The sequence below is a fragment of the Heteronotia binoei genome, chromosome 12, assembly GCF_032191835.1.
Source record: "Heteronotia binoei isolate CCM8104 ecotype False Entrance Well chromosome 12, APGP_CSIRO_Hbin_v1, whole genome shotgun sequence".
NCBI classification, from domain to species: Eukaryota; Metazoa; Chordata; class Lepidosauria; order Squamata; family Gekkonidae; genus Heteronotia; species Heteronotia binoei.
The window spans coordinates 1,343,810-1,368,410 of NC_083234.1; the positions used below are offsets into that span (position 1 = coordinate 1,343,810).

The 24,601-nt window shown below is 55.5% G+C and overlaps 1 protein-coding gene across 1 annotated transcript in view; it reads left to right on the forward strand.

The window, feature by feature from the left end:
- Positions 1–22,830, forward strand: part of CEP164 (centrosomal protein 164) — a 119,301-nt gene extending 96,471 nt beyond the window's left edge. Inside the window, exons 19-28 of the mRNA XM_060251327.1 lie at positions 4,118–4,296; positions 4,522–4,651; positions 6,092–6,159; positions 6,463–6,670; positions 11,118–11,225; positions 11,550–11,664; positions 12,158–12,517; positions 12,790–12,856; positions 21,619–21,741; positions 22,721–22,830. Coding sequence (XP_060107310.1) covers positions 4,118–4,296; positions 4,522–4,651; positions 6,092–6,159; positions 6,463–6,670; positions 11,118–11,225; positions 11,550–11,664; positions 12,158–12,517; positions 12,790–12,856; positions 21,619–21,741; positions 22,721–22,823 — 1,461 coding nt within the window. The 3' untranslated portion in view covers positions 22,824–22,830. The remainder of the gene's footprint in view (positions 1–4,117; positions 4,297–4,521; positions 4,652–6,091; positions 6,160–6,462; positions 6,671–11,117; positions 11,226–11,549; positions 11,665–12,157; positions 12,518–12,789; positions 12,857–21,618; positions 21,742–22,720) is intronic.
- Positions 22,831–24,601: the final 1,771 nt, after the last annotated feature.

Genomic DNA, 24,601 nt, shown 5'->3' on the forward strand with positions numbered 1-24,601 from the left:
CTGAGGAAGCTGCCCTTTGCCCTGAATGCAAGTCCAGGCACTTGCTGTTTCTGCCTGCTGTGAAGGTTTCTTTCAGTCCCCTTGCCTGGTGTCCCCCAAGGGGCCTCCCCTCCACGAATCTGCCTAGCCTCCTTTGATAGCCTTCTGTGCTCATCTCCACTAACGAGGGATTTAGGGAGTAATTCAGTGGGGAACAGCCTTCAAGGACTCACCAGTGGGGAACAGCCTTCAAGGACTTGCTCACTCCCCCTATTATTTCCTCTTTCTATTTCCTGAAAGCCCCTGTAGCCTCTCTCCTGTTCCCGCCTCCTCCTCCCCTTCCCACCTCTCCCCTGTTCCCGCCTCCTCTTCCCCTTCCGCCTCTCCCCTGTTCCCGCCTCCTTCTTCCCTGTTCCTGTTCCTTCTCCCCTTCTGCCTCTCCCGTTCCCGCCTCCTTCTCCCCTGTTCCCACTTCCTCCTTACCTTCCCTCCTCTCTCCTGTTCCCGCCTCCTCCTCCCCTTTCCACCTCTCCCCTGTTCCCGCCTCCTTCTCCCCTGTTCCTGTTCCTTCTCCCCTTCTGCCTCTCCCCTGTTCCCGCCTCCTCCTCCCCTTCCACCTCTCCCCTGTTCCCTCTTCCTTCTCCCCTTCCGCCTCTCCCCTGTTCCCGCCTCCTTCTCCCCTGTTCCCGCCTCCTTCTCCCCTGTTCCCGCCTCCTCCTCCCCTTCCCGCTTCTCCCCTGTTCCCGCCTCCTCCTCCCCTTCCCGCCTCTCCCCTGTTCCCGCCTCCTTCTCCCCTGGTCCCGCCTCCTTCTCCCCTGTTCCCGCCTCCTCCTCCCCTTCCCGCTTCTCCCCTGTTCCGGCCTCCTTCTCCCCTGTTCCTGCCTCCTCCCCTTCCCGCCTCTCCCCTGTTCCCGCCTCCTCTTCCCATTCCTCCTCTCCCCTGTTCCCACCTCCTTCTCACCTGTTCCTGTTCCTTCTCCCCTTCTGCCTCTCCCCTGTTCCTGCCTCCTTCTCCCCTGTTCCCACTTCCTCCTTCCCTTCCCTCTTCCCGCCTCCTCCTCCCCTTCCCACCTCTCTCCTGTTCCCGCCTCCTCCTCCCCATCCCACCTCTCCCCTGTTCCCGCCTCCTTCTCCCCTGTTCCTGTTCCTTCTCCCCTTCTGCCTCTCCCCTATTCCCGCCTCCTCCTCCCCTTCCACCTCTCCCCTGTTCCCGCTTCCTTCTCCCCTTCTGCCTCTCCCCTGTTCCCACCTCCTTCTCCCCTGTTCCCACCTCCTCCTCCCCTTCCCGCTTCTCCCCTGTTCCCGCCTCCTCCTCCCCTTCCCGCCTCTCCCCTGTTCCCGGCTTCCTTCTCCCCTTCCACCTCTCCCCTGTTCTCGCCTCCTTCTCCCCTGTTCCTGCCTCCTCCCCTTCTCGCCTCTCCCCTGTTCCCGCCTCCTCTTCCCCTTCCGCCTCTCCCCTGTTCCCACCTCCTTCTCACCTGTTCCTGTTCCTTCTCCCCTTCTGCCTCTCCCCTGTTCCTGCCTCCTTCTTCCCTGTTCCCACTTCCTCCTTCCCTTCCCTCTTCCCCCCTCCTCCTCCCCTTGCCGCCTCTCTCCTGTTCCCGCCTCCTTCTCCCCTGTTCCTTCTCCCCTTCTGCCTCTCCCCTGTTTCTGCCTCCTCCTCCCCTTCCCACCTCTCCCCTGTTCCCACTTCCTTCTCCCCTTCCGCCTCTCCCCTGCTCCCGCCTCCTTCTCCCCTGTTCCTGTTCCTTCTCCCCTTCTGCCTCCTCCCCTTCCCGCCTCTCCCCTGTTCCCGCCTCCTCTTCCCCTTCCCGCCCCTCCTCTGTTCCCGCTTCCTTCTCCCCTTCCGCCTCTCCCCTGTTCCTGCCTCCTCCCCCCTTTCCTGCCTCTCCCCTGTTCCCACTTCCTTTTCCCCTTCCACCTCTCCCCTGTTCCTGTTCCTTCTCCCCTTCTGCCTCTCCCCTGTTCCCGCCTCCTTCTCCCCTGTTCCCGCCTCCTCCTCCCCTTCCTGCTTCTCCCCTGTTCCCGCCTCCTCCTCCCCTTCCCGCCTCTCCCCTGTTCTCGGCTTCCTTCTCCCCTTCCACCTCTCCCCTGTTCTCGCCTCCTTCTCCCCTGTTCCCGCCTCTTCTTCCCCTTCCGCCTCTCCCCTGTTCCCACCTCCTTCTCACCTGTTCCTGTTCCTTCTCCCCTTCTGCCTCTCCCCTGTTCCTGCCTCCTTCTCCCCTGTTCCCACTTCCTCCTTCCCTTCCCTCTTCCCCCCTCCTCCTCCCCTTCCCGCCTCTCTCCTGTTCCTGCCTCCTTCTCCCCTGTTCCTGTTCCTTCTCCCCTTCTGCCTCTCCCCTGTTCCTGCCTCCTCCTCCCCTTCCCGCCTCTCCCCTGTTCCCACTTCCTTCTCCCCTTCCGCCTCTCCCCTGCTCCCACCTCCTTCTCCCCTGTTCCTGTTCCTTCTCCCCTTCTGCCTCCTCCCCTTCCCGCCTCTCCCCTGTTCCCGCCTCCTCTTCCCCTTCCCGCCTCTCCTCTGTTCCCGCTTCCTTCTCCCCTTCCACCTCTCCCCTGTTCCCGCCACTTTCTCTCCTGTTCCCGCCTCTCCCCTGTTCCCGCCTCTCCCCTGTTCCTGCCTCCTCTTCCCCTTCCGCCTCTCCCCTGTTCCCGCCTCCTTCTCCCCTGTTCCTTCTCCCCTTCTGCCTCTCCCCTGTTCCCACCTCCTTCTCCCCTGTTCCCACTTCCTCCTTCCCTTCCCTCCTCTCCCCTGTTCCCGCCTCCTCCCCTTCCCGCCTCTCCCCTGTTCCCGCCTCCTCTTCCCCTTCCGCCTCTCCCCTGTTCCTGCCACCTTCTCCCCTGTTTCTTCTCCCCTTCTGCCTCTCCCCTGTTCCCGCTTCCTTCTCCCCTTCCGCCTCTCCCCTGTTCCTGCCTCCTCCTCCCCTTCCCGCCTCCTCCTCCCCTTCCCGCCTCTCCTCTGTTTCCGCTTCCTTCTCCCCTTCCCGCCTCTCCCCTGTTCCTGCCTCCTTCTCTCCTTCCTGCCCAACAGCCAACCTACGTTGATCTACACCCCCTGCCCCCGCCTTTAGCTCTCCCTCCCACCTTCAGTGACGTTTATTATTTGCATCATTTATGCCTCCCATTTTCCCTCAGCCCAAGGCAGCTGAGACCCTTCTTCTCTTCTCCTTTTCTCTGCACAACCATCCTGGGAGGGAGGTGGAAAATGTGCAGCAGGCCCAGCATTACCTAGTGAGGCATGGGGGGTTGAGCCCAGGTCTCCCACACCCTACTCTGAAGCGCTTTCCACAGGATGGCTACTGCCAAAGAGTAGCAAGCAGCCAGCAGCCGAGGTGAGTTCTGCAGATGGGTGCCCTTCTGTGTCTGCTGGTGAACCTGACTGTGGCAAGTCCTCCCTGAAAGGCCAAAAGGGTCCTGGGGAGGCCCTGCCCCTCCCTCGGCCTCTTCCAGACAAAAACCCAGACTCCACTCCTGGGGTTGCCTCGCAGCTGCCTCTGAGAATTTCCGTTGTTTAAAGTTACAGTTCCTTTTATCAGTTTGGGTTTTTAAACCTCTCCCCCCCAATTGTATTCTTTTTTAGGTTTCAGATTTTTCTGCAAATCTGGAGTATTTTTCAAATTTGTAGAAAGATCTTCCTTGTCCGTTCACAGCTCCAGTCAACAGATTTAGCTGACAGCCATTAGTATATAAATCGATTTTTTAAAAAAATTCCTTTTGTCTTTCTGTTGCCTGTCAAATTCATTGGGTGCCCCCAAGTTCTAGCATTATGGGAAGGAGGGGGGATTCTCTGAACCTCTTTTCTTCACAACGTGCACAATTTCTCCCCTCCTTCCCCCCACTTAGTTGTCTTCTTTCCTAAAGAGGAGAGCCCCAAAGACTCTTCCCCTTTCTTCACAGAAAGGTTCTTCCAACCCCTTCAGCCTCTTGGTTGCCCTCCTTGGTACATCTTCCAGCACCAGGATGATATCTCTCGTTTTAGGGATGCCGCACTGTCTTTGTTCCAAAGGAGACCATCCCATTGGTCTGTCGAAGGGCACTGTTCTATGGGCCTTCGTGTTCTTGGAGCAAGAGGCTTGCTGCCAGGACATTGCAGAGCTGGGCAGAGGCAGCACAAACTCCAGGCACTTCTTTCCTCTCCCAGGAAGCAACTTTGGCAGCCCAGCTACGGATTGCTGAGTCCCAAGGAGAGCAGGAGGCTCTCTCAGAGCTGATCCAGCAGCTGCGCAAGGCAGTGCTCGAGCTCCAGGCCCAGAAAGCAGAGCTGGAGTCACAGGTGGAACTGCTGCACTTACGGAGTCAGTGCCTGCAAAAGCAGATCAGGTATGCCTGTTGGCTGCATCCAGCCATCCTGAGTGTCCCTCTGCTTTTGCTCAGTGGGGGGCGTGGGGAGGCAGAGGGGCTGTTCTTTGGTGCGGCAGGCCTGGCCTCTCCCACCGCTCGAATGCTGGGGGGGGGAACTGCTTGTGGCCTCATGAAGAGCACGTGCTGCAGCCCTCGGGCAGCTGTGGTGGTTTCCTCTCGAGCTCTCCTCTGGCTCCTTGGCAGTGAGCTGGAGGCTGCAAGCAGGAGCAAGCAAGAGCTGCTGGAGAAGCTGGAAGGGCAAAGCAATGAGTCATCCCCAAGGAAAACGGACGAAGCCCTCCGAGTGGAAGACCTGGGAGAGAGCGGTCCAGCGGTTAGTGAAACCTGGGTGCCTCTGGAGGGTTGGCAGGGGGAGGACTGGCCCAACCATTTTCAGGCCCAGACCTCATCCCGTTATTTTGAGTGGGGTTGGTATTCAGCAAAGGATGCAAACGGGTGAGGTCCTAGGAGTGCTGTGTACTCTCTGAGGAGTCTCTCCTTCCCCTAGAAGAAGGGCTCTGTCTCTCTGGAGCACCTCCCCTTGTTTGGCAAAAGGGCTCTCAGCCCCTGAAGGCAATCATGGCGCTCTCTGGACAGTCATACAGGTCCTAAGCCTGCCACAGGGAGTGAATGATGTAGAGCTCTTAAAAAGGCATGAAGTGCTCCCCCCTGGCCCTCTTGACAGACCCGTAGGCGGAGGAAGTGCTTTCCCTGCATCCTTTTTCTGGGGCTCCAGACAGAGGGTCAGCTTCGGTGAACTCTTTTGGGCCTGCCTTTGGTTGCAGGAAGTCATCCTCCTTTCAGGAAGAAAAATAAAACAGGATGGAGAGGGAGAGTTACTCCATGGAAGACTTCTTGTTCTTCTGGGATGAGACTCGAGGCAGACCCTGGCCATATAGCCGAAGGCGTTCTTCCCTCAGGGTGGGCGGGCTGCGGAGTCCTTCAATTGGACGGTTGGTCATTCTCTTTGTTTCCTGGCAGCTCTCTCTGGCAGCTTGCCATGGCAGAGCTTCAAGGTGGCATTTGGGGAGGAGGAGGCACTTCCAGCGTCCATCCCCCTCCGTCCTCAGGATCACTTGGAGGCAGGCGAGATCCGCTTCAGGTCCAGCAGGTCCGACTTCACCGCCCTCAGTTTTCCCTGACCCAGCTGATCAGCCTGGCAGTCAGAGCTGCCAGCAAAGAAAGGCAGAAAGTGTTAAAACGCAGTGTAAGGAACCCAGCAGCAGGTGCAAAGCCCATTCGTGTGAATGCAAAGGAGACCAGCCAACAAACAGTCTGTGTTGTTTCTTTGGAGAGCCAGTTTGGTGTAGTGGTTAAGTGTGCGGACTCTTATCTGGGAGAACCGGGTTTGATTCCCCCCTCCTCCACTTGCACTTGCTGGAATGGCCTTGGGTCAGCCAGAGCTCTGGCAGAGGTTGTCCTTGAAAGGGCAGCTGCTGTGAGAGCCCTCTCAGCCCCACCCACCTCACAGGGTGTCTGTTGTGAGGGAGGGAGGGAAAGGAGTTTGTGAGCTGCTCTGAGATTCTTCAGAGTGGAGGGCAGGATATAAATCCAATATCATCATCTTCTTTTTTGAGAACTGCTGTCAGTCAGAGTAGACAATATTGGGTTGTAAAACCAGCTTCATGTGGGTGATGAGAAAAGGGCCACCTGGTAGATGTGTCTCAGTCAAGCCATCTCAGTTAAAGCCCCCAGTGCTGTGGCTGTCACTGGTGGAGTCCAGACTTCCACTGCATTTCCATTAACCGAGCTTTCAAATGATTAAACCCTCAAGCCCTCCTCCAGAGAGATGGGATCTGAAACTAACCAGAGCCATGAAGAAAGCAGCCTCGTTCCGGATCAGTAAGTGTCTTTATTGCTCTCAGAGCAGCCGTGTGTTCTTGGTTGCTCTTCCTAGTGGGAGGGGGTTAGCACGCTGCTGCATTGCACGAGCCCCTTGACCGCAGTTTGCTAGGGATGTGGTCAGAGGCCTTCCCTGGGGAGGGGCCCTGGTGGCTCAGGGGCAGAGCCTGGCCTTCCCACGCAGAAGGTCCCAGACTCAGTCCCCGGCAGCATCTCCAGTTAACTAAGTGCTGTTGTCTGAGCAGAGCTTGATAGACCCCATAGCCTGACTCAGCAGCTTCCTCTCTTCTCCAATCTCCACAGGGTTCGTCATTATATTGCTGCTGAGGGAGCTTCTATCAAGAATACGAGGGAGTTCTTGGTGCACCAGACCCGCTCCATGAGGAAAAGGCAAAGTACCCTGAGATCTGTCAAGCAGCACTGGAGCCACGACCTGCAAAGGGCACAGGAAGCCGTGCCAGACCCAGACCAGTCCCAGGTGTTGGAGGGGGTGTACAGGAGCCTGGAGGAGGTATTGACTTCCTTTGTACCCCACCCTTCACCCCAAGCAGGACTCAGAGCAGCTGATGGTGCCCTCATATCCTCACCACAACCCTGTGAGGTAGGCCAGGCTGAGAGATGGTGCGTGGCTCAAAGCCACCCAGCCTGCTTCCGTGGGGCATGATTCAAACCTAGACCCTAGTGAGTGGCGTGACCAGAAGGTGGCACTGTGGGGGGAGGACTGATTGGTGCCCCCTCCAGCTGCTCAGGAGCCCCTCTGCTGGGAACAGCACAAACTCTGGCAGCCTCAGGCAGTAGATGAAACCGAGGCTTCTGTACGGTTCTTCGGTCAAAATGCCAAAGGGGGAAGTAGTTTTTGATGTGTGTGTTTGTATGTATTCAACTTATTTATTTATTTTATCAAATTTATATCAAACTTCACAGAAGATTTACAGATAAAGTCATAATATTATACAATGTAAGTAATGTTAGTTCAAATATAAAGAAAAGCTGCAGTCTTGCAACTTCAATTACCAAGGGGAGAGATGTTTTTGTGACCTCATGACAATTATCTCTTAATTTAAAGCATCTCCATGGTGTGTACCAGCTCGTTCTGTTCTGTAACTTCATCATCATCTCTAATCCTGATGAGCGTACAGATTTTCAAGATGGGAAAAGGAGAAAATGCTTTGTTGATGTTCCACTCGGTAGACGTCGTTGTCATGCAAATCTGGGCAGGTTTTGAAGCTGGCAGTTCTCTCTTGTGGGGCTCGGGGCAGAAGTTGGACTCAAAACTTGGTGCTCTGCAGCAACTAAATGAGCTCCTTGTATTCCGGGGGGGGCGGTCTGAACAGCTCTGAGATGAGAAATATGGGGAGGGGTATACACAGACCCCCAACTGTCTCTCCTGCGCCCTTTGCATTGTTGGACAACCTGGTTTATGATGTAATGTCCCTCAGAGGGGAGGCAGCAGAACAGACAGGGCCAGAAAAAAGAAGTAGCACTATGAGAAGGCACCCCTTCCAAACGCTCAGGTTTGGTAAACATAAGAAGAGCTCTGCTGTGTCCATCTAGTCAAGCCTCCTGTCTCACACAGTGGCCAGCCAGTTCTTCTGGAGAATAAACCACAGGGCAGAGAGGCTGAGGCCTTTCCCTGAGAAGAACACCGGAAGAGTCCTGCTGGATCAGACCAGGGAGGGTCCATCTAGTCCAGCCTCCTGTCTCACACAGTGTCCAGCCACTTCCTCTGGAGGGCCAGTAACAGGGTAGAGAGGCCGAGGCCTTCCCCTGAGAGGAACATCAGAAGAGCCCTGCTGGATCAGACCAGGGAGGGTCCATCTAGTCCAGCCTCCTGTCTCACACAGTGGCCAGCCACTTCCTCTGGAGGGCCAGTAACAGGGTAGAGAGGCCGAGGCCTTCCCCTGAGAGGAACATCAGAAGAGCCCTGCTGGATCAGACCAGGGAGGGTCCATCTAGTCCAGCCTCCTGTCTCACACAGTGTCCAGCCACTTCCTCTGGAGGGCCAGTAACAGGGTAGAGAGGCCGAGGCCTTCCCCTGAGAGGAACATCAGAAGAGCCCTGCTGGATCAGACCAGGGAGGGTCCATCTAGTCCAGCCTCCTGTCTCACACAGTGGCCAACCAGTTCCTCTGGAGGGCCAACAACAGGGCAGAGAGGCAGAGCCCTTCCCCTGAGGAGAACATCAGAAGAGCCCTGCTGGATCAGACCAGTGAGGGTCCATCTAGTCCAGCCTCCTGTCTCACACAGTGTCCAGCCACTTCCTCTGGAGGGCCAGTAACAGGGTAGAGAGGCCGAGGCCTTCCCCTGAGAAGATCATCAGAAGAGCCCTGCTGGGTCGGATCAGGGAGGGTCCATCTAGTCCAGCCTCCTGTCTCACACAGTGTCCAGCCACTTCCTCTGGAGGGCCAGTAACAGGGTAGAGAGGCCGAGGCCTTCCCCTGAGAAGATCATCAGAAGAGCCCTGCTGGGTCGGATCAGGGAGGGTCCATCTAGTCCAGCCTCCTGTCTAACATAGTGGCCAGCCAGTTCCTCTGGAGGGTCATCAATTTTGGGCTCTATCAACAGAAGTATAGTGTCCAGATCATGCAATGTGATGGTATTGCTTTTCTCTGCTCTGGTTAGACCTCACCTGGAGTATTGTGGTCAGTTTTGGGCACCACAATGTAAGAAGGATATAGCTGGAACATGACCAGAGGAGGGTAATGAAGATTGTAAGGGGTCTGCGGACCATGTCCTATGAGGAAAGATTGAAGGAGCTGGATTTGTTTAGCCGGGAGAGGAGATGACTGAGAGGTGATATGATCGCCATCTTCAGGTATTTGAGGGGCTGTCATATAGAGGATGATGTGGAGTTGTTTTACATTGTCCAGGAAGGTTGGACCAGAACCAATTAGTTGGGATTAAATCAAGAGTTTCTGGCTCAACATTAAGAAGAACTTCCTGACCGTTTGAGTGGTTCCTCAGTGGAACAGGCTTCCTTGGGAGGTGGTGGGCTCTCCTTCCTTGGAGGCTTCTAAGCAAAGACTTGATGGCCATCTGACAGCAAGGTTGATTCTTTGAACTCAGGCAGATCATGAAAGGAGGGCAGGAAGGGCTGCACCAGTGCTTAGTTCTTTTGGCCCTTACTTACACACACAGGGAATCTTGGTTCACCACTTCGGAGTCAGGTGGCAATTTTTTCCAGGCCAGTTTGGCCAGGGATCCTGGAGAGGGTGGGGTTGTTCCCCCCACCCATCTTCTGGTCATGGAGTAGGGGTCACTAGGTGTGGAGGGGAGGTAATTGTGAATTTCTTGCCTTGTGCAAGGTTGGACTAGATGACCCTGGAAGTCCCTTCCAGTTCTGCGATTCCTGTTTGAAGCTGAGCAGCTCTGTCCCAGCCCTGCCAAGGGCTTTTATGTGGCCTTCCCGGTGCTTTCAAGCAGCTTCCCTGAGAGTCAAAGGAAAGCTCCACCTGGAGAGTGTGTGTCCAGGAGTGGCTGTCAGACAGACGGTGCGCTCCTTTGCAGAGTTATGCCCATCTAAGCCCACAGAAATGAGGTTACCTAGAGGAGCACCCGGATTCTGCAAAGGGCGAGGGGTGTGGGGGGTGGTGTCAGTGACCTGAGATCTTGGGTGGGGGGAGAGTTGAGCAGGCAGAAGTCTAGAAACTCCTGAGGATTTCATCGTTTTGGTCGGCTGCTGGGCTTGGATTTTAGCTGTGGTGTTAGCTGTTTTTAATTCGTTTCTTGTGTTGGGTGCCAGATGTGGTACGGAATGTTGGCCTATCATGTATGTAGGTGTGAACACAGCCTCTGTGTGGATTGGGCAGGACACAGGGGGCAGGACAAGGTGACGCAAGGGGGGGTGGAATGCTCAAGTTCCCAGGAAAATCTGGTGGGGAGGGAATTAAAGTTTCTGCCAAGGTCTCAACTGCCATTTTTATGAAGAGCGGACCAGCTACCTGCCCATTTCCTGAGCTAATGGCCTTGGAAGGGGAACAGCCATTGTCACTTGCCCCCATGCTGCTGCACAGGAGGGGTGGGAGCTGGAGCCAGTGCAAGTGGACGGTGAGAGCCATCACCTCAGACCCTGTGGCAGTATGGTGGGCAGTCTGCCCCAGTGGGCGGTGAGAGGGGAAGAATGGGATGGCTCCGTCTGCAAGTCTTGCGGTTTCCTGCTGGGCCACGGGGGCAGGGCGGAGCTGGAGCCAGTGCAAGTGGATGGTGAGAGCCGTCACCTCGGCCCCTGTGGCAGTATGGCAGGCAGTCTGCCTTGGTGGGCGGTGAGAGGGGAAGAATGGGATGGCTCCGTCTGCAAGTCTTGCGGGTTTCCTGCTGTGCCATGTGGGGAGCTGGAGCCAGTGCAAGTGGACGGTGAGAACCGTCACCTCGGCCCCTGTGGCAGTATGGTCGGCAGTCTGCCTCGGTGGGCGGTGAGAGGGGAAGAATGGGATGGCTCCGTCTGCAAGTCTTGCAGGTTTCCTGCTGTGCCGTGTGGGGAGCTGGAGCCAGTGCAAGTGGACGGTGAGAGCCGTCACCTTGGCCCCGTAGCAGTATGGCGGGCAGTCTGCTTCGGTGGGCGATGAGAGGGGAAGAATGGGATGGCTCCGTCTGCAAGTCTTGCAGGTTTCCTGCTGTGCCATGTGGGGAGCTGGAGCCAGTGCAAGTGGACGGTGAGAGCCGTCACCTCGGCCCCTGTGGCAGTATGGCGGGCAGTCTGCCTTGGTGGGCGGTGAGAGGGGAAGAATGGGATGGCTCCGTCTGCAAGTCTTGCGGGTTTCCTGCTGTGCCGTGTGGGGAGCTGGAGCCAGTGCAAGTGGACGGTGAGAGCCGTCACCTTGGCCCCGTAGCAGTATGGCGGGCAGTCTGCCTCGGTGGGCGATGAGAGGGGAAGTATGGGATGGCTCTTTCTGCAAGTCTTGCTGCCTGCAGAGAAAGGACCTTTCTTCTCCTGAAATGCTTGTGTGCTTTTTCTCCCAGGAATCAAGGCAGCTGGATGCCATGAGTTCTGCCATGAGGAGAGGCCAGGCTCTGGTGAAGAAGAAAGAGGAGACACTCAGTCAGTTGGAGGCGTCCTTGCTGGAAGAGGTAGTCCTCCCCTCCCGCGAGAACCAGCCCCGCTCTGTCCTTCAGCCTCGAGTCTGGGCAGGTGGTGGAGGGCTCCAGGTGGAGCAGAAGGCGCTGCCCTGCCAAAAGGCCCTCGCAGCTGCCAGTCCCTGCGGGAAACCGGGGGTGGGGGGGCTTGTGTCAGACAGGCCGGAAGAAGAGCCTGTCTCCCCCGGAGAGGCGGGGGGCCTGCTCCGTCCATCCGTCCTGCAGGATCCCAGCGCTGCCTGTGGCTGCGGATGAAGCAGGAAGGCGTAGGCTCGAGCAGCCAGTGAGGAGAGCCCCTTTCCGCCTTCTCTCCCAAAGCTCTCGGAGGAAGATACGCTGAAGGGGACTGCGTGCAAGAAGATAGTGACCTTTGACCTCAGCGACTTGGAAGACTCAGGTGGCAGGGCAAACCCAGAAGAGTTTCCCCACACAAGTAAGCCCTGCAAGTTGCATCCCGGAGTTTGTGTCCAAGGTCTGTTAGGAGTGCATGGCAAGGGATGGGGCAGGGACCGGGGGTTCCCCCCCTGCTTGGAGCATGTCGCCAGAGCATCCCTTTAACGGGGTGGATGCAATGGTGCTCTCTGGGCTGCCTCTTTCCAGGGGTCCCAGGTTGCCTAGCAGCATCCGTCCTGCCTTCCTTTTTGCTTCTGGCTTTCTTTCTCCCTTCTGCTGCCTGTAGGGGCTAAGCAAGACAGGAGCCACTGGGGGCTCCACTCCGAAACCCTCCCCCTGCAGAAGGTGTCATGAAACCCATTCTTTTCGGGGGGGGGGGGAGGCTGTCAGGCATAATGGCCCCGGAAATGCCCTCCCGTTGTGCTGCCAGGCAGCCTACTATGGGATCTGAAGCTCTGTGCGCGCATGAAACATCTGCCCCACACCTCCGTGGGTCTGCCGAGTCATCCCTCCTCTTTCTCCCTTCCCTGCAGTAGTTGGCTTGAAACCAGACTTGCCGTTTCCTCAGAGTGACAAGATCCAGTACCTGACGGAGTCCCTGCAGCGCATCACCAGTGACCTGACCGGTGTCCTCGCCTTCCTGGGTACCTTCAGCCACCAGCAGCCACCTCGCTTCACTTCCACCCAGGGAGCAGTGGCCCCCCTGCCCAAGGAGGGCATGCCTCTGGCTGCTTACCTCTCTCTGGCACGCACCCATCCCGCCTCCCCCTTGGTGTGTTCGGCTGATCAGGGGCCCTGGAGTTCCGGCTTGGGTTTCCGGGGGCTGGCAGCATCCTCTGGCAGCCAGGCCGTGGATAGCATGTTGGCAGAGAAGTGGCGCAAGTATTTCCCAGGTGAGAAGCTTCGGGGCACCTTCCAGACAGGCAGCTTGGACGTGACCCTCCGCTCCCACCCAGGATTCTGCCTCCTGTGGGCTGTTAGGTCACCTCCCGTCAATCCCTCGGAGGCTGTGAGTCTGGAATAAACAGCAGGCTCCATGACAAAAGGCTGAAATGGGCTGACGTCTGCTCACAGCAGCCTCCATGAGGGCTGGGAGGATGGGCCCTGTGCTGGTACAGAAAGGCTTTGAGTTACGCTTGGAAATGGATCCTCTGGTCTGTCCTAGGTGGCTTCCCGTTGCCCTTCAGAAGTTCTGGCTCTTTGGATGGCAAGCTGGGATGTGCAGCGGCCAGGTAAGGGCATCACTGTCCACTCTGTCTTTCCTTGATGAGGACAAAGGCTCACCCACCTGGTTGGGGGGCAGCTGGGTTGATTTTCCTGGGCCTTTCAGTACTGTCTGTCGTGGTATCCTTCTAGACAACCTTTCTGCGCTGAGGTTGGGAGACGCTGCTCAGCAGTGGTTCCAGTCCTGCCTGGGTTGGGGTTGGTTTCAGAAGATGCTTTGGGAGCAACTGCTGAGCCCCTTAGCCTGTGGGGTCCTACAAGATTCCATCTTGTCCTCTGTGCTAACATCTGCATGAAGCCACTAAGAACATCAGAGAAGCCCTGTTGGATCCGGCCAGTGGCCCATCCAGTCCAACACTCTGTGTCACACAATGGCCAGAAAAACCCAGGTGCCATCAGGAGGTCCATCAGTGGAGCTAGAACACTAGAAGTTAAAACGCTTGGGGCTCTTTAGCTTGGAGAAACGTTGACTGCGGGGTGACATGATAGAGGTTTACAAGATAATGCATGGGATGGAGAAAGTAGAAAAAAAGTACTTTTCTCCCTTCCTCACAATACAAGAACTCATGGACATTCAATGAAATTGCTGAACAGTCAGGTTAAAATGGATAAAAGGAGGTACTTCTTCACCCAAAGGGTGATTAACATGTGGAATTCACTGCCACAGGAGGTGGTGGCGGCCACAAGCTTAGACAGCTTCAAGAGGGGGTTAGATAAAAATATGGAGCAGAGGTCCATCAGTGGCTATAAGCCACAGTGCGTATTTATGTGTGTGTGTGTATATATATATAATTTTTTGGCCACTGTGTGACACAGAGTGTTGGACTGGATGGTCCATTGTCCTGATCCAACATGGCTTCTCTTACGTTCTTATGAAGTCCTCACCCTGTTGCCCCTCTCAAGCACCAAGAATACAGAGCATCACTTGTCCCAGACAGAGAGTTCCAACAATACACTGTGGCTAATAGCCACTGATGAACCTCTGCTCCAGATGTGATGGACCTCTGCTCCAGGGAGAAGAGAAGAAGAAGAAGATTTGCAGATTTATACCCCGCCCTTCTCTCTGAATCAGAGACTCAGAGCGGCTTACAATCGCCTTTATCTCCCCCCCCCTCCTCATAACAGACACCCTGTGAGGTGGGTGGGGCTGAGAGGGCTCTCACAGCAGCTGCCCTTTCAAGGACAACCTCTGCCAGAGCTCTGGCTGACCCAAGGCCATTCCAGCCGCTGCAAGTGGAGGAGTGGGGAATCAAATCCGGTTCTACCAGATAAGAGTTCGCGCACTTAACCACTACACCAAACTGGCTCTCTATTAGAGCTATGGCTGACCCAAGGCCATTCCAGCAGCTGCAAGTGGAGGAGTGTGGAATCAAACCTGGATCTTCTTCGTGGTCTCTGTGCAGTCCCACACATGGGGTCTTGCCGCAGGCAACGGATCCATACCTCGGAGCTCCAATAGCTCTCCTATAGCATCTTTTGGCGCGCTTTTCTCCCGCCCTGGGGAGCAGGCAGCGACTGCGCATGCCTGGAGCAGGGGGAGAGCGCCCATTCCACTCAGTTTCTTCCCTTCCGCCGCCCGGACAACACCTACCTTGCTGCGTTCCTCCTCTGTCTCGTCTCTCCTTTGGTATCGTACTACCCTCGTATTTCTCTTTCTTCTTATTTTCATTCCGCTTCTCTTCATTCATCCTATATAAAAAAAAAAAGAAGAAGATCCTCTTCTGCGCTTTCTTTCCTTTTTCTCCCCTCCCTTCCCCCCCTCCCTTCCATCTCCCCTCCCCGTCCGGAACGGATGGAAGGGAAAATTACTTTTAAAAGGTGTAGGCAGTGTGGATCAAAGATCCCCTCTTCTGACGGCCACTCTATCTGCCTATTCTGTTTGGGGGAGTCCCATAGAGTCGACGCCTGCTCTCACTGCGCCAGTTTTGGCAAACAGGCGCGAAAGAACAGAGCAGCCCGCCTTCGCAGTTTCCTCATGGAAGCATCCCTTAGGGCAATGCCCGCTTCGGATCCGCCGCCTCCCCCACAAGGAGCGGGAGATTCGGCTGCTTCGGCCCTTCCTAACGTCCCTAGGAAGCATAAGTCCGACAAGAAGACACTTAAGCACTCTGAGAGCCATAAGGCGCCTAAAAGGGTGCGTCATCCGGAATCGACTTCGTCAAAGTCTCATCACTCGAGTCCAGGGGCCTGCAGCCTGAAGGCTTCAGCACCAAAAAAGCCCCGCGACTCATCCGTGCATGCTCGCGACTCATCCGTTCCGACTTCCGCTCACGCATCAGCGCATCCGGCCCATATGGCGGCTGCGCAATCGAGCCCGGCGCCTGCGCAATCGAGTTCGACAGTGACGGGACACTTGAATCCGATTTTACCACCCGAACTCTCGGCGCCGTCTGATGTTATTTCTGATATGCCACAGCTTACTCAGCATATGATCGAAGTCATTCCAATTGGTTCTCGATCACCTTCGATACACAGCGTCGTGCCGTCGGACATCCTGGACCCAGATCCTCCAAACTTCCGGCCCGAATCCTTCCTGGACATTCCAACTCCTGCGCAACGTAGGGAAACTTCTACCCAGGTCTCTACCCACCGATTTCGCTCACGATCTCCGCTTCGATTCCGCTCTCGCTCCCGATCTCCGGTCCGCCTACGATCTCCGGTCCGAGAGCGTGCTCGCTCTCCGTCTCCGTCCCGAGATTACTATCGGGGTCACCGACGTGACCGCTCTCCATCTCATCTCCGTCCCCTCGACCCCGTAGATCGTACCACAGAGACCTTCGTTCTCCATCTGCTCAAAGCTACAAGCATTATTCTGACTTCGAACCCGAGCCGTACTTACGAGACGTTTCTACACCTCGAATCCGGGAGGTTCATTCTCCTAGACTCCGTGACTCCTACCGTACCCGGGACCAACAATCCCTGTACTATCGCCATCCGTCTCCCTGTTACTATAATGACAAACAATACTACACTTCTCGAGACCGAGGGGTTCACCGGGCCCGGGATGATATCGACTCCATCACAGAACAATATCACCAAGCCCATCGGGCCCGTGATGCCATAGAGGCACCCGTCCCTCCTCGGACCCGAGATATTCCCAGGGCACCTTCCACGACGGTGTCGAAACCGCCTCGTGACTCATCACCGATCAAGCGGCCTCGGGACCCATCACCGGCCAAGTCCAAGTCACCTCAACCGCCGGACTCGGCTTCAGACAGGGATACATCGGACCACTCCGACTCCGAGGAACCCCCAGCCTCGCCTGCATCGGACCAACCTCCTCGGCTCTCCCCATCGGACAGTTCTAAGGCCTATCTCAATCTAATTACCACAATGGCCTCCGCCCTTAATATACCCATGTCATCTGACTCCCCTAGGGTCTCCGATGTGGTACACGACCTGGTTCAGACAGACTTCCCTGACAGCTCAACGCTACCAATGCTACCCGTTCACCTCGAGGGCCTCCGTGAATCCTGGGAAAAGCCTGCTTCAATCCCGACAATTTCCAGACGTCTTGACTCTCTCTACAGGGTGCATGCTACAGATTGCAAATTCCTAGCCTCTCATCCAGCACCCAACTCTATTGTAGTCCATTAGGCCACTAAAACCAAGCCATCTCGCCACCCCGCTCCTCCTGACTGCGAGGGCAGAAAATTGGATACCTTGGCTAGAAAGATATACAGCTTCGCCTCCACCAACTCTAAATTGAACAATTATCTGGCCTATTTTGCGGCATACTCATTCAATCTTGCAAACCAAATAACTCCACACCTTGCATCTATGCCTGATTCCTCCCAGAAGGCTGTATCCGCACTCGTTTCGGAGTTGTCGCGCGTCTCAAAACAGCAAATAAACTCTCTCAGACATGCGGTTTCTTGTTCCTCCCGAGTTTTTGCAACCTCGGTGGCCCTGCGTCGCCACGCCTGGCTACGCTCAACTAACCTGCAGCCAGACATTAAACAAAAGATAGAGGATCTCCCTTTCGACGGTCTCGGACTATTCCACGCGTCCACTGACGAGGTCCTCACCTCTGTTGATGATGGGCGTAAAAAGGCCAAACGCCTTGGGGTCACACAGCCACCCTCTCTGACCTTTAGCAAGCAGAGACCATGGAGGCCTTCCTTCCAGCGTCGTCAACGGTCTCCCAAGCATCAGGATTTCTGGAAAAGGAAACCCCAGCACCAAAAACAGCCTTTCCAACAGAGGCCATGTGCACAACCATCCAAGAAACAGTCGCAGCCAAGCAAACAGTCTCTTTGACTTTCGCACCGCTCCAGCCACACCATCAAGCCCTCTTTATCATACCCGACTACTTCCGTTTTACCCAATCTGGAATTCCATCACCACCGACTCTTGGGTTCTGACCATCGTGCGTCTAGGTTACGCAATAGAGTTCATTTCACCACCTCGCCACCACTACTTCATAGCTACCCCCACCCTTCACTTCTCCATCAAGAAATTCTGGACTTGCTCCAGAAAAATGCTATAGAACCCGTTCCTCCTCAACACCGAAGGACCGGTTTCTACTCCAGATACTTCCTGGTCCCGAAGAGGGATGGAGGCAAGCGTCCTATCTTAGATCTCCGGAGGTTAAACAGGCACATCGAATACAGGAAGTTCAGGATGATATCCCTGCAGTCCATCCTGCCTCTAATCCCCAGGAACTCCTGGATGGCTTCCCTAGATCTTCAGGACGCTTACTTCCATGTCACCATCCGACCTCAACATCGGAAGTATCTGCGGTTCGCCATGGGCCGGGACCATTTCCAATACGTCTCCCTGCCATTCGGTCTCTCCACTGCACCCAGGGTTTTCACCAAGTGCATGGCAGTGGTGGCAGCTGCCCTCCACATTCGGAACATCCCAGTCTTTCCATATATCGACGACTGGCTCTTCATAGCACCGACTCAACATCAACTGCAGAGCAACCTCAACACAGCTCTCACCCTTCTGAATTCCCTGGGCCTTCGTGTGAATACCACCAAATCACACCTCACACCTACCCAGGACCTCAAATTTATAGGGGCTCTTCTACGCACTTCTCTCCATCGTGCTTTCCTCCCCGAGGATCGAGCGCTAACAATCATTGCATTAGCCAAGTCAGTTCAACAACAGCCTCGTCAGTCTGCATTCACAATCCAACGCCTGCTGGGCCTTATGGCCGCCACAACATCTGTCCTTTACTTTGCCAGGCTACGGATGAGACAACTACAGCTCTGGTTTGTACGAGCTTACCATCCTCAAGTGCATCCGCAGAGCGTTTTATTTACTGTTCCCCAGAGAGCACTTCTCTCTCTCACATGGTGGACTGTTCCCAACAACCTCCTCGCAGGCATGCCGTTTCTACCGACTCCTCCGATGGCTGTTGTGACAACAGACGCCTCCAAGTGGGGATGGGGAGCCCACTTAGAGGACAAGACCGTCAGAGGGCTTTGGACTCCCTCCGAGAGGGCCATGCACATAAACTGCTTAGAACTGATCGCTGTGCACAGGGCCCTCCAATCGTTCCTCCCACTGATCAAGGGTCGGCACGTTCAGATCTCCACAGACAATACGGCGACGGTCTTCTACATAAACAAACAGGGAGGCACCAGATCCCTCCAACTGTGCCGTATAGCCATACTGCTCTGGGAATGGTGTGTCAAGCACAACATCTATATGACTGCCATCCACTTCCCGGGTGTGGAGAATGTTCTGGCCGACTCTCTCAGCAGGGTTCGCATAGACGACCACGAATGGTCCATCAATCCGACCTACCTTCGTCGCATCTTCCGGTGCTTCGGAACACCCAAGGTGTTTGCTTCCAGGGACAATGCCAAATGTCCTCGGTTCTATTCCAGGAGAGGCAACGACGCCTTCCTGCACAGCTGGAGAGGTCCTCTTCACTACCTCTTTCCACCAACCCCCCTACTGACACGGGTGCTGATAAAGATCACACGAGATGGCACGGACTGTATCCTCATTGCTCCATGGTGGCCATGGCAACCGTGGTTCACGAGGCTTCTACAAATCTCCCGCCACACTTACCGCCGCCTCCCTCCTGTGGGCGACCTCTTATCCCAGGCCAATGGTCAAGTACTACATCACAACCCTCAGGTCCTGGCCTTGACAGCCTGGAGAATACACCCTCCTGCCTCTCCACAGAGGTAGCCAACATCATCCTCAACGCGAGAAAGCCTTCCACCAGACTTTCGTACCAACGCAAATGGAAGCGCTTCTGCGCATTCGCGACATCTAATCATCTGCAGCCCGAATCAGCACCTCTTAACCTGATCCTTGATTATCTACTTTCTCTACAAAAATCAGGACTTCACTATTCCTCCTTAAAGGTTCACCTCTCTGCAATTTCTGCGTTCCATGACCCTGTTGACGGCAAGACGGTGTTCTCTCATACCTTGTCTAAGTCCTTTCTTAAGGGCATGTTGCACCTCCATCCACCTGTTAAACCCTTCGTCCCGACTTGGAGTTTATCCCTAGTTCTTTCCTGCTTGATGAAAGTTCCCTTTGAACCTATGGCTACCATAGACCTCAACCTTCTTTCCTGGAAGACAGCATTGCTAGTAGCCCTTACCTCAGGCAAATGGGCAAGTGACTTATGCGCCTTCCGCCACGATTCTCCCTACACCATTTTCCACAGGGACAAGGTTGTTCTGCGACCGGACCCTGCATTCCTTCCTAAAGTTGTCTCCCAGTTCCACTTATCGACTTCAACTTCTCTGCCAACGTTTTTCTCCAACCCAACCGACCCAGGACAACGAGCCCTGCATTCCCTGGATGTTAGAAGGGCTTATCTTTCTACCTTGACCGTACACAGCCTTTCCGTAAGGACCCTAATCTGTTTGTGGCCTACAGAAATCCTCACAAAGGACACAAAATTTCTACCCAGAGACTATCTAAATGGGTAGTTAGTGCCATCAGGCTGTGTTACGAACTGGCTAAACAGCCTCTGCCCGAAGGCCTTAAGGCTCACTCTACTAGAGCGGTCTCGACGTCTTCGGCTTTCCTGCAGGGCGTCTCCTTAGAGGACATTTGTGCGGCTGCATCGTGGTCCTCACCATCCACGTTCGTCTCCCATTATGCTTTAGACGTTCGTGTGAGACGAGACGCCTCCTTCGGCCAAGCGGTCCTCAGATCCATCTTCCACTGAAGCTAGGGGTGAGTGCATCTGCTTCCATCTCTATGTTACATAGTATGATGTGATAGGGTTTTGTGACTAACTTTCTTCTTTTACCAGCACCCTCCTCCAGGACATTCAGCTGGCTAGTCACCCATGTGTGGGACTGCACAGAGACCACGAAGAAGATAAACAGGTTGCTTACCTGTAACTGATGATCTTCGAGTGGTCATCTGTGCAGTCACACACGCCCACCCAGCCTTCCCCGCTGCTGGCCTCTTGTAATTGTTGCTTAACCTTGTATAGTGTCAGTGCCAATGGCGGCTGGAAGAAACTGAGTGGAATGGGCGCTCTCCCCCCGCTCCAGGCATGCGCAGTCGCTGCCTGCTCCCCAGGGTGGGAAGAAAGCGCGCCAAAAGACGCTATAGGCGAGCTATTGGAGCTCCGAGGTATGGATCCGTTGCCTGCGGCAAGACCCCATGTGTGGGACTGCACAGATGACCACTCGAAGATCATCAGTTACAGGTAAGCAACCTGTTTTTCTCCCTGATAAGAGTCCGCACACTTAACCACTACACCAAACTGGCTCTCTCTCTGCCTTCTCTATCCCATGCATAATCTTGTAAACTTCTATCATGTCACCCCTTTGTTGACGTTTCTCCAAGCGAAAGAGCCCCAAGAGCTTCAGCTTTTCCTTATAATGATGGGTTGTAGGGATCTTGTCACTCCAGCCTTGGCCCATCTCACTGGATTTCCATTTGTTTCTGGGCACAATTCAAGGGGCTGCTCTTGACCTTCAAAGCCATCTAGGTTTGGGACCAAGGACTTCCTCTTCCCTTATGAGCCTGCCATCTGTGGGGGCCTGGTCCAGGTGCCCCTAGGGCTTTCTGAGGGATGGGGCCCTGGCACCAGCAGATGGAGGCTTGGGGTTCCCTCCTCCGTCCTCCCCAGGGTTTGGACTGTTGTTTTTATCTTTTGTTTCTTAAGCTCTGGTTTTAAATTGTTTTATGTTGGTTTTGAGATTTATTTATTTATAATTTATAGATTTTATTTTTAGACTGCCCTCCCCTGCACACATAGTAAAAATAATTACTAAAAATAATGTATTATTATATGATAATAATAAATAGTTGTCCAACTGTGGTGGTTGGGTTCACATCCCCAAAGCTGCCGTCCTGGCATTCTGGGCAGTCCTTTTGCCGGCTGTTTCTCCGACCCGGCTGGCTCTTGGGTAGCCGCTCGGCATGATGCTGCTGCTGCTGCCTCCGTTGTCCTTGTTCTTCTTGCTCCCCACATTTGCCTGGTGAGGCCAGCAGGACTAAAGGCCTTGAGCCTTTTAGGGTGCACCGCTCGGAAAGACTGCTGGGACAGCTCCGTTCTTCCATGGGGAAAGCGTTGCTCTGCAGTCTACCCTTCTGCATTCCTTCCAGAAGCTCCTTTCAGCCTGTCTGCAGACTGTGACTGTGGGCACTTCTTGCCTCCTGGCTGCCACTCCACCTCCCACCCACAGGGGCTCCTTTGCAGCAGCACTGCTGTTTCCACAGCCTTCTTTCCGGGAGGGCAGGTTGGGGAGAGGGAGAGCCTGCTTTTCCACTGGGAAGGAGATTCTCCTGATGGATTTGTCTCCCTTCCCCTCCTCTTCCTCCTCCCTGGCAGGGAGCAAGTTTGCCTGTTCCAGCAGTGCCGTTTCCAGGCCCACGAGACGGAAATGCCAAATATCCAGGGCATGATTGAAGCCAACAAGAAATGGCTGGAAAGCTTCAAGCATGATTCCAAAATGTATCCTTTTACCGGGTTCTCACTGCAGGATCCCCTACAACAGGGGTTCTCAACCCCCGACGCAGACCGGTACCGGGCCACAGCCTGCCCTTAACCGGGTCACCCAGCCTCGCTGCAACCCCCCCCCCCCCACGGCCCTGCACAGCCTCGCTGCCCCCTACCCATGGTGCCTCTCCTCCCTCCGTGTTTGCACTCTGAAGGCTGGGGAAGGGGCCATGAAGTGCCTTCCTGTCTCTGTAAAGACTGAGCCCCCCCCCCCCGGGAAACCATGTGATGAAACCGTGGCAGCAGCGACCGGAGGCTGCTGGAAAAGCCGCACGGCCCTTGCCTCCTTCCCACTTCCTCCCCTCCCCCCGCCTCCTCCTCCCTCTGTGTTTGCACTCTGTAGGCTGTGGAAGGGGCTGTGAAGTAAATGGAGGGAGGAGGCAGGGGGGCGGGGGAAGTGGGAAGGAGGCAAGGGCCGCGCGGCTTTTTTTTTTTTTTGCCATTGGCCGCTGCTACTGCAGTTTTGCATGGTTTCCCGGCCAATCAGGTAATCGGCGAGGGGAGGTCGCCTGGAAGGTGCTTCACAGCCCCCTCCCCAGCCTTAATAGTGTAAACCCGGAGGGAGGAGGAGGGGTGGGGGGCAGGGCAGCGAGGCGTTGTGGGGTGAGGCCAAGTTGGGTGCCTGCGGTGGGCCACCAGGCCCTGGGGCCAAAAAGGTTGGGGACCGCTGCCCTACCAGGAAGGCGCCAGGGTGAGGGTGGAGGGCATCGTGAAGGGTGTCTGCTGGGACAGGCCGGCAGTCCGTGGCAGCCAGTGTGGGAAAGGAGATGGGGTACTCGGTCGAGGCAGGGCAGCTCCTCTCACCCAGACAGCTTAAAGGCCCCTGCTGGGTGTGACTCACTGCGGGGGGGTCTGCCTATAGCCTGGCTCAGGTGCTGCGTCTCCCAGAGATCCCCGCCAGGCTCTTCTGGTTTTCCTTTACCCAGACTGCCAGTCCTCTCTTGCCGAGCTCACCAAAGAAGGCAGCGAGACCTGCTGGCCCCCCCATGCACCTTGGCTTGGATGACAGCAATCAGATCCAGGTCTTCCACTTCTGAACCATGGGGTGGGGGAGTGGGGAGGATGTGGACTGGAGAGTTCTCCAGCCCTCCCTCCCTCCCAGCAGCCAAGCCTTGATGTCCTTGTTGAGAATACACAGCATTATTTATCTCTGAACCCAGCAGCCTCTGTGCATGGATTGGCTTTGTCCGTGGGCCCCAGGCCAGAAGGCTTCTCCTCCCCTCTGTGGCACGGTGCAAATGCGTGGGGTGAGAGGGTGGCTGCACTCCTCAGCAGAGGCCAGGGAGAGGTGGGTGGGGTGCGGCCCAGGGGGAGGCCACAGCCAGCAGAACCGCTGAGTAAAGGGAACAGTTCAAGACTGGCGAGTGCTTGACCAAGGTTGCCTTCTTTCCACCACCTGAATGCAGAATTCATGCGCTGAATATGACTGCAGCATGGACCCAGAGACCAGTGACCTCGGAAGAAACATCTGGTGTCGCCTTTCTGACTGGAGGGACAGAAGCCACAATGGGGGGGGGGGTGATGTGCTACGTTATCTGTTCTGAATTGCTGCCTTCTCCCCCCACACACACCTCTCAGTGCATCGTGCCCAGGCCTTCCTGTGCTGCTGAAAGCTGCATGGGCATGCTCCTTCTGTGGTGCCCGCCCAGCTCATGTGGAAGCCTGGCACTTTCTTGGCAGTGGTGCCAGTGGCAAGTTCACTCTCTGGCTCCTGCAGGGAACAGAAGCACAGTCCTTGCTGAAGCATCCTCTGGAGCATTTCCCTGCTCTGAGTTGTGTCTCCTCCTCCTGCTGCTGCTGCCCCTTTTAAATGGGCACAGTCTGCCTGGCTTTATCTTGGAGGGGGTGACCGGTTCTGGCTCTCTGCACACCCCTCTCTGCACCTGTCCCAGCCTCCTGCTGATCAGTGGAGACTCTGTGCTGAAATACGCGCCGTCACTGGAGCTGACCAGTTGCCCTGGCCTCAGTGGCCGCTTCCTGGTGCGCTTGTGGACAGTGGGAAGGCACGTGTCACCGTGCATCTGTCGATAAAAAGCTTTTCATCTGTAGGCTATATTTTGCATACCGATTAAATGAGCTGTTTTGCATAAACCTGGTGACTTGTCCTTTTTCCCTCTGCAGCAATGGTGTGTTGTCATAGCACCCCCCTTGCCTCCCCCACAAGGCCAGGGGAGGAGTTGGTGCCACCTGTTTCTTCTATCACCACGAGATTTATTCTTGAACCAGTTAATATGCAGGACGTTCTGCTCACAGCTTTTATTGGCTGCAGAATGTTGGCTTATTTCTTGAGCCAACTAGAAAAGCCCCTGGAGGCAGGGTGTGGGTGTGTGTGTTTGCTCTTCTGTAGTGTTTAGCTGCAATGCAGTTGCCCCTTTGCTCAACACTTAATCCCTGGGAATGCAAATGAAGCCACTGGCCTCTCTGTTGCCCCGTAATCCCTGATCTGTTTGTGTTTGTGTGTGTGAGAGAGAGAGAGAGAGAGAGAAAGGGAGGGGGGGAGAGGAGATGTGTGACATTGCCTAAGCTCAGGGATTAGAAGTGTCAGAGGACAAAGTGATATTTCCACCGCGCCTGGCCTTCCTTCTCCCTAAGCCCATTTGGCCATGGGGAGGTTGGTTGCCCTGTAGCCGCGCCAGAAGAGTGAGCTGGGGCAAGTGGCCCCTTGCAGGCGACTTCCTTCACCATGCTGGCCACCTTGATGACTGCCCTCTTCTTCATGGTGAAGGCTCTGAGGCAGGTAAGGCTCCTCTCTCGCCTTTAGAGGTGGCCATTTCCTTTTGTTACTGTCCATGGGGTTTTTCTTGGCAAGGATACT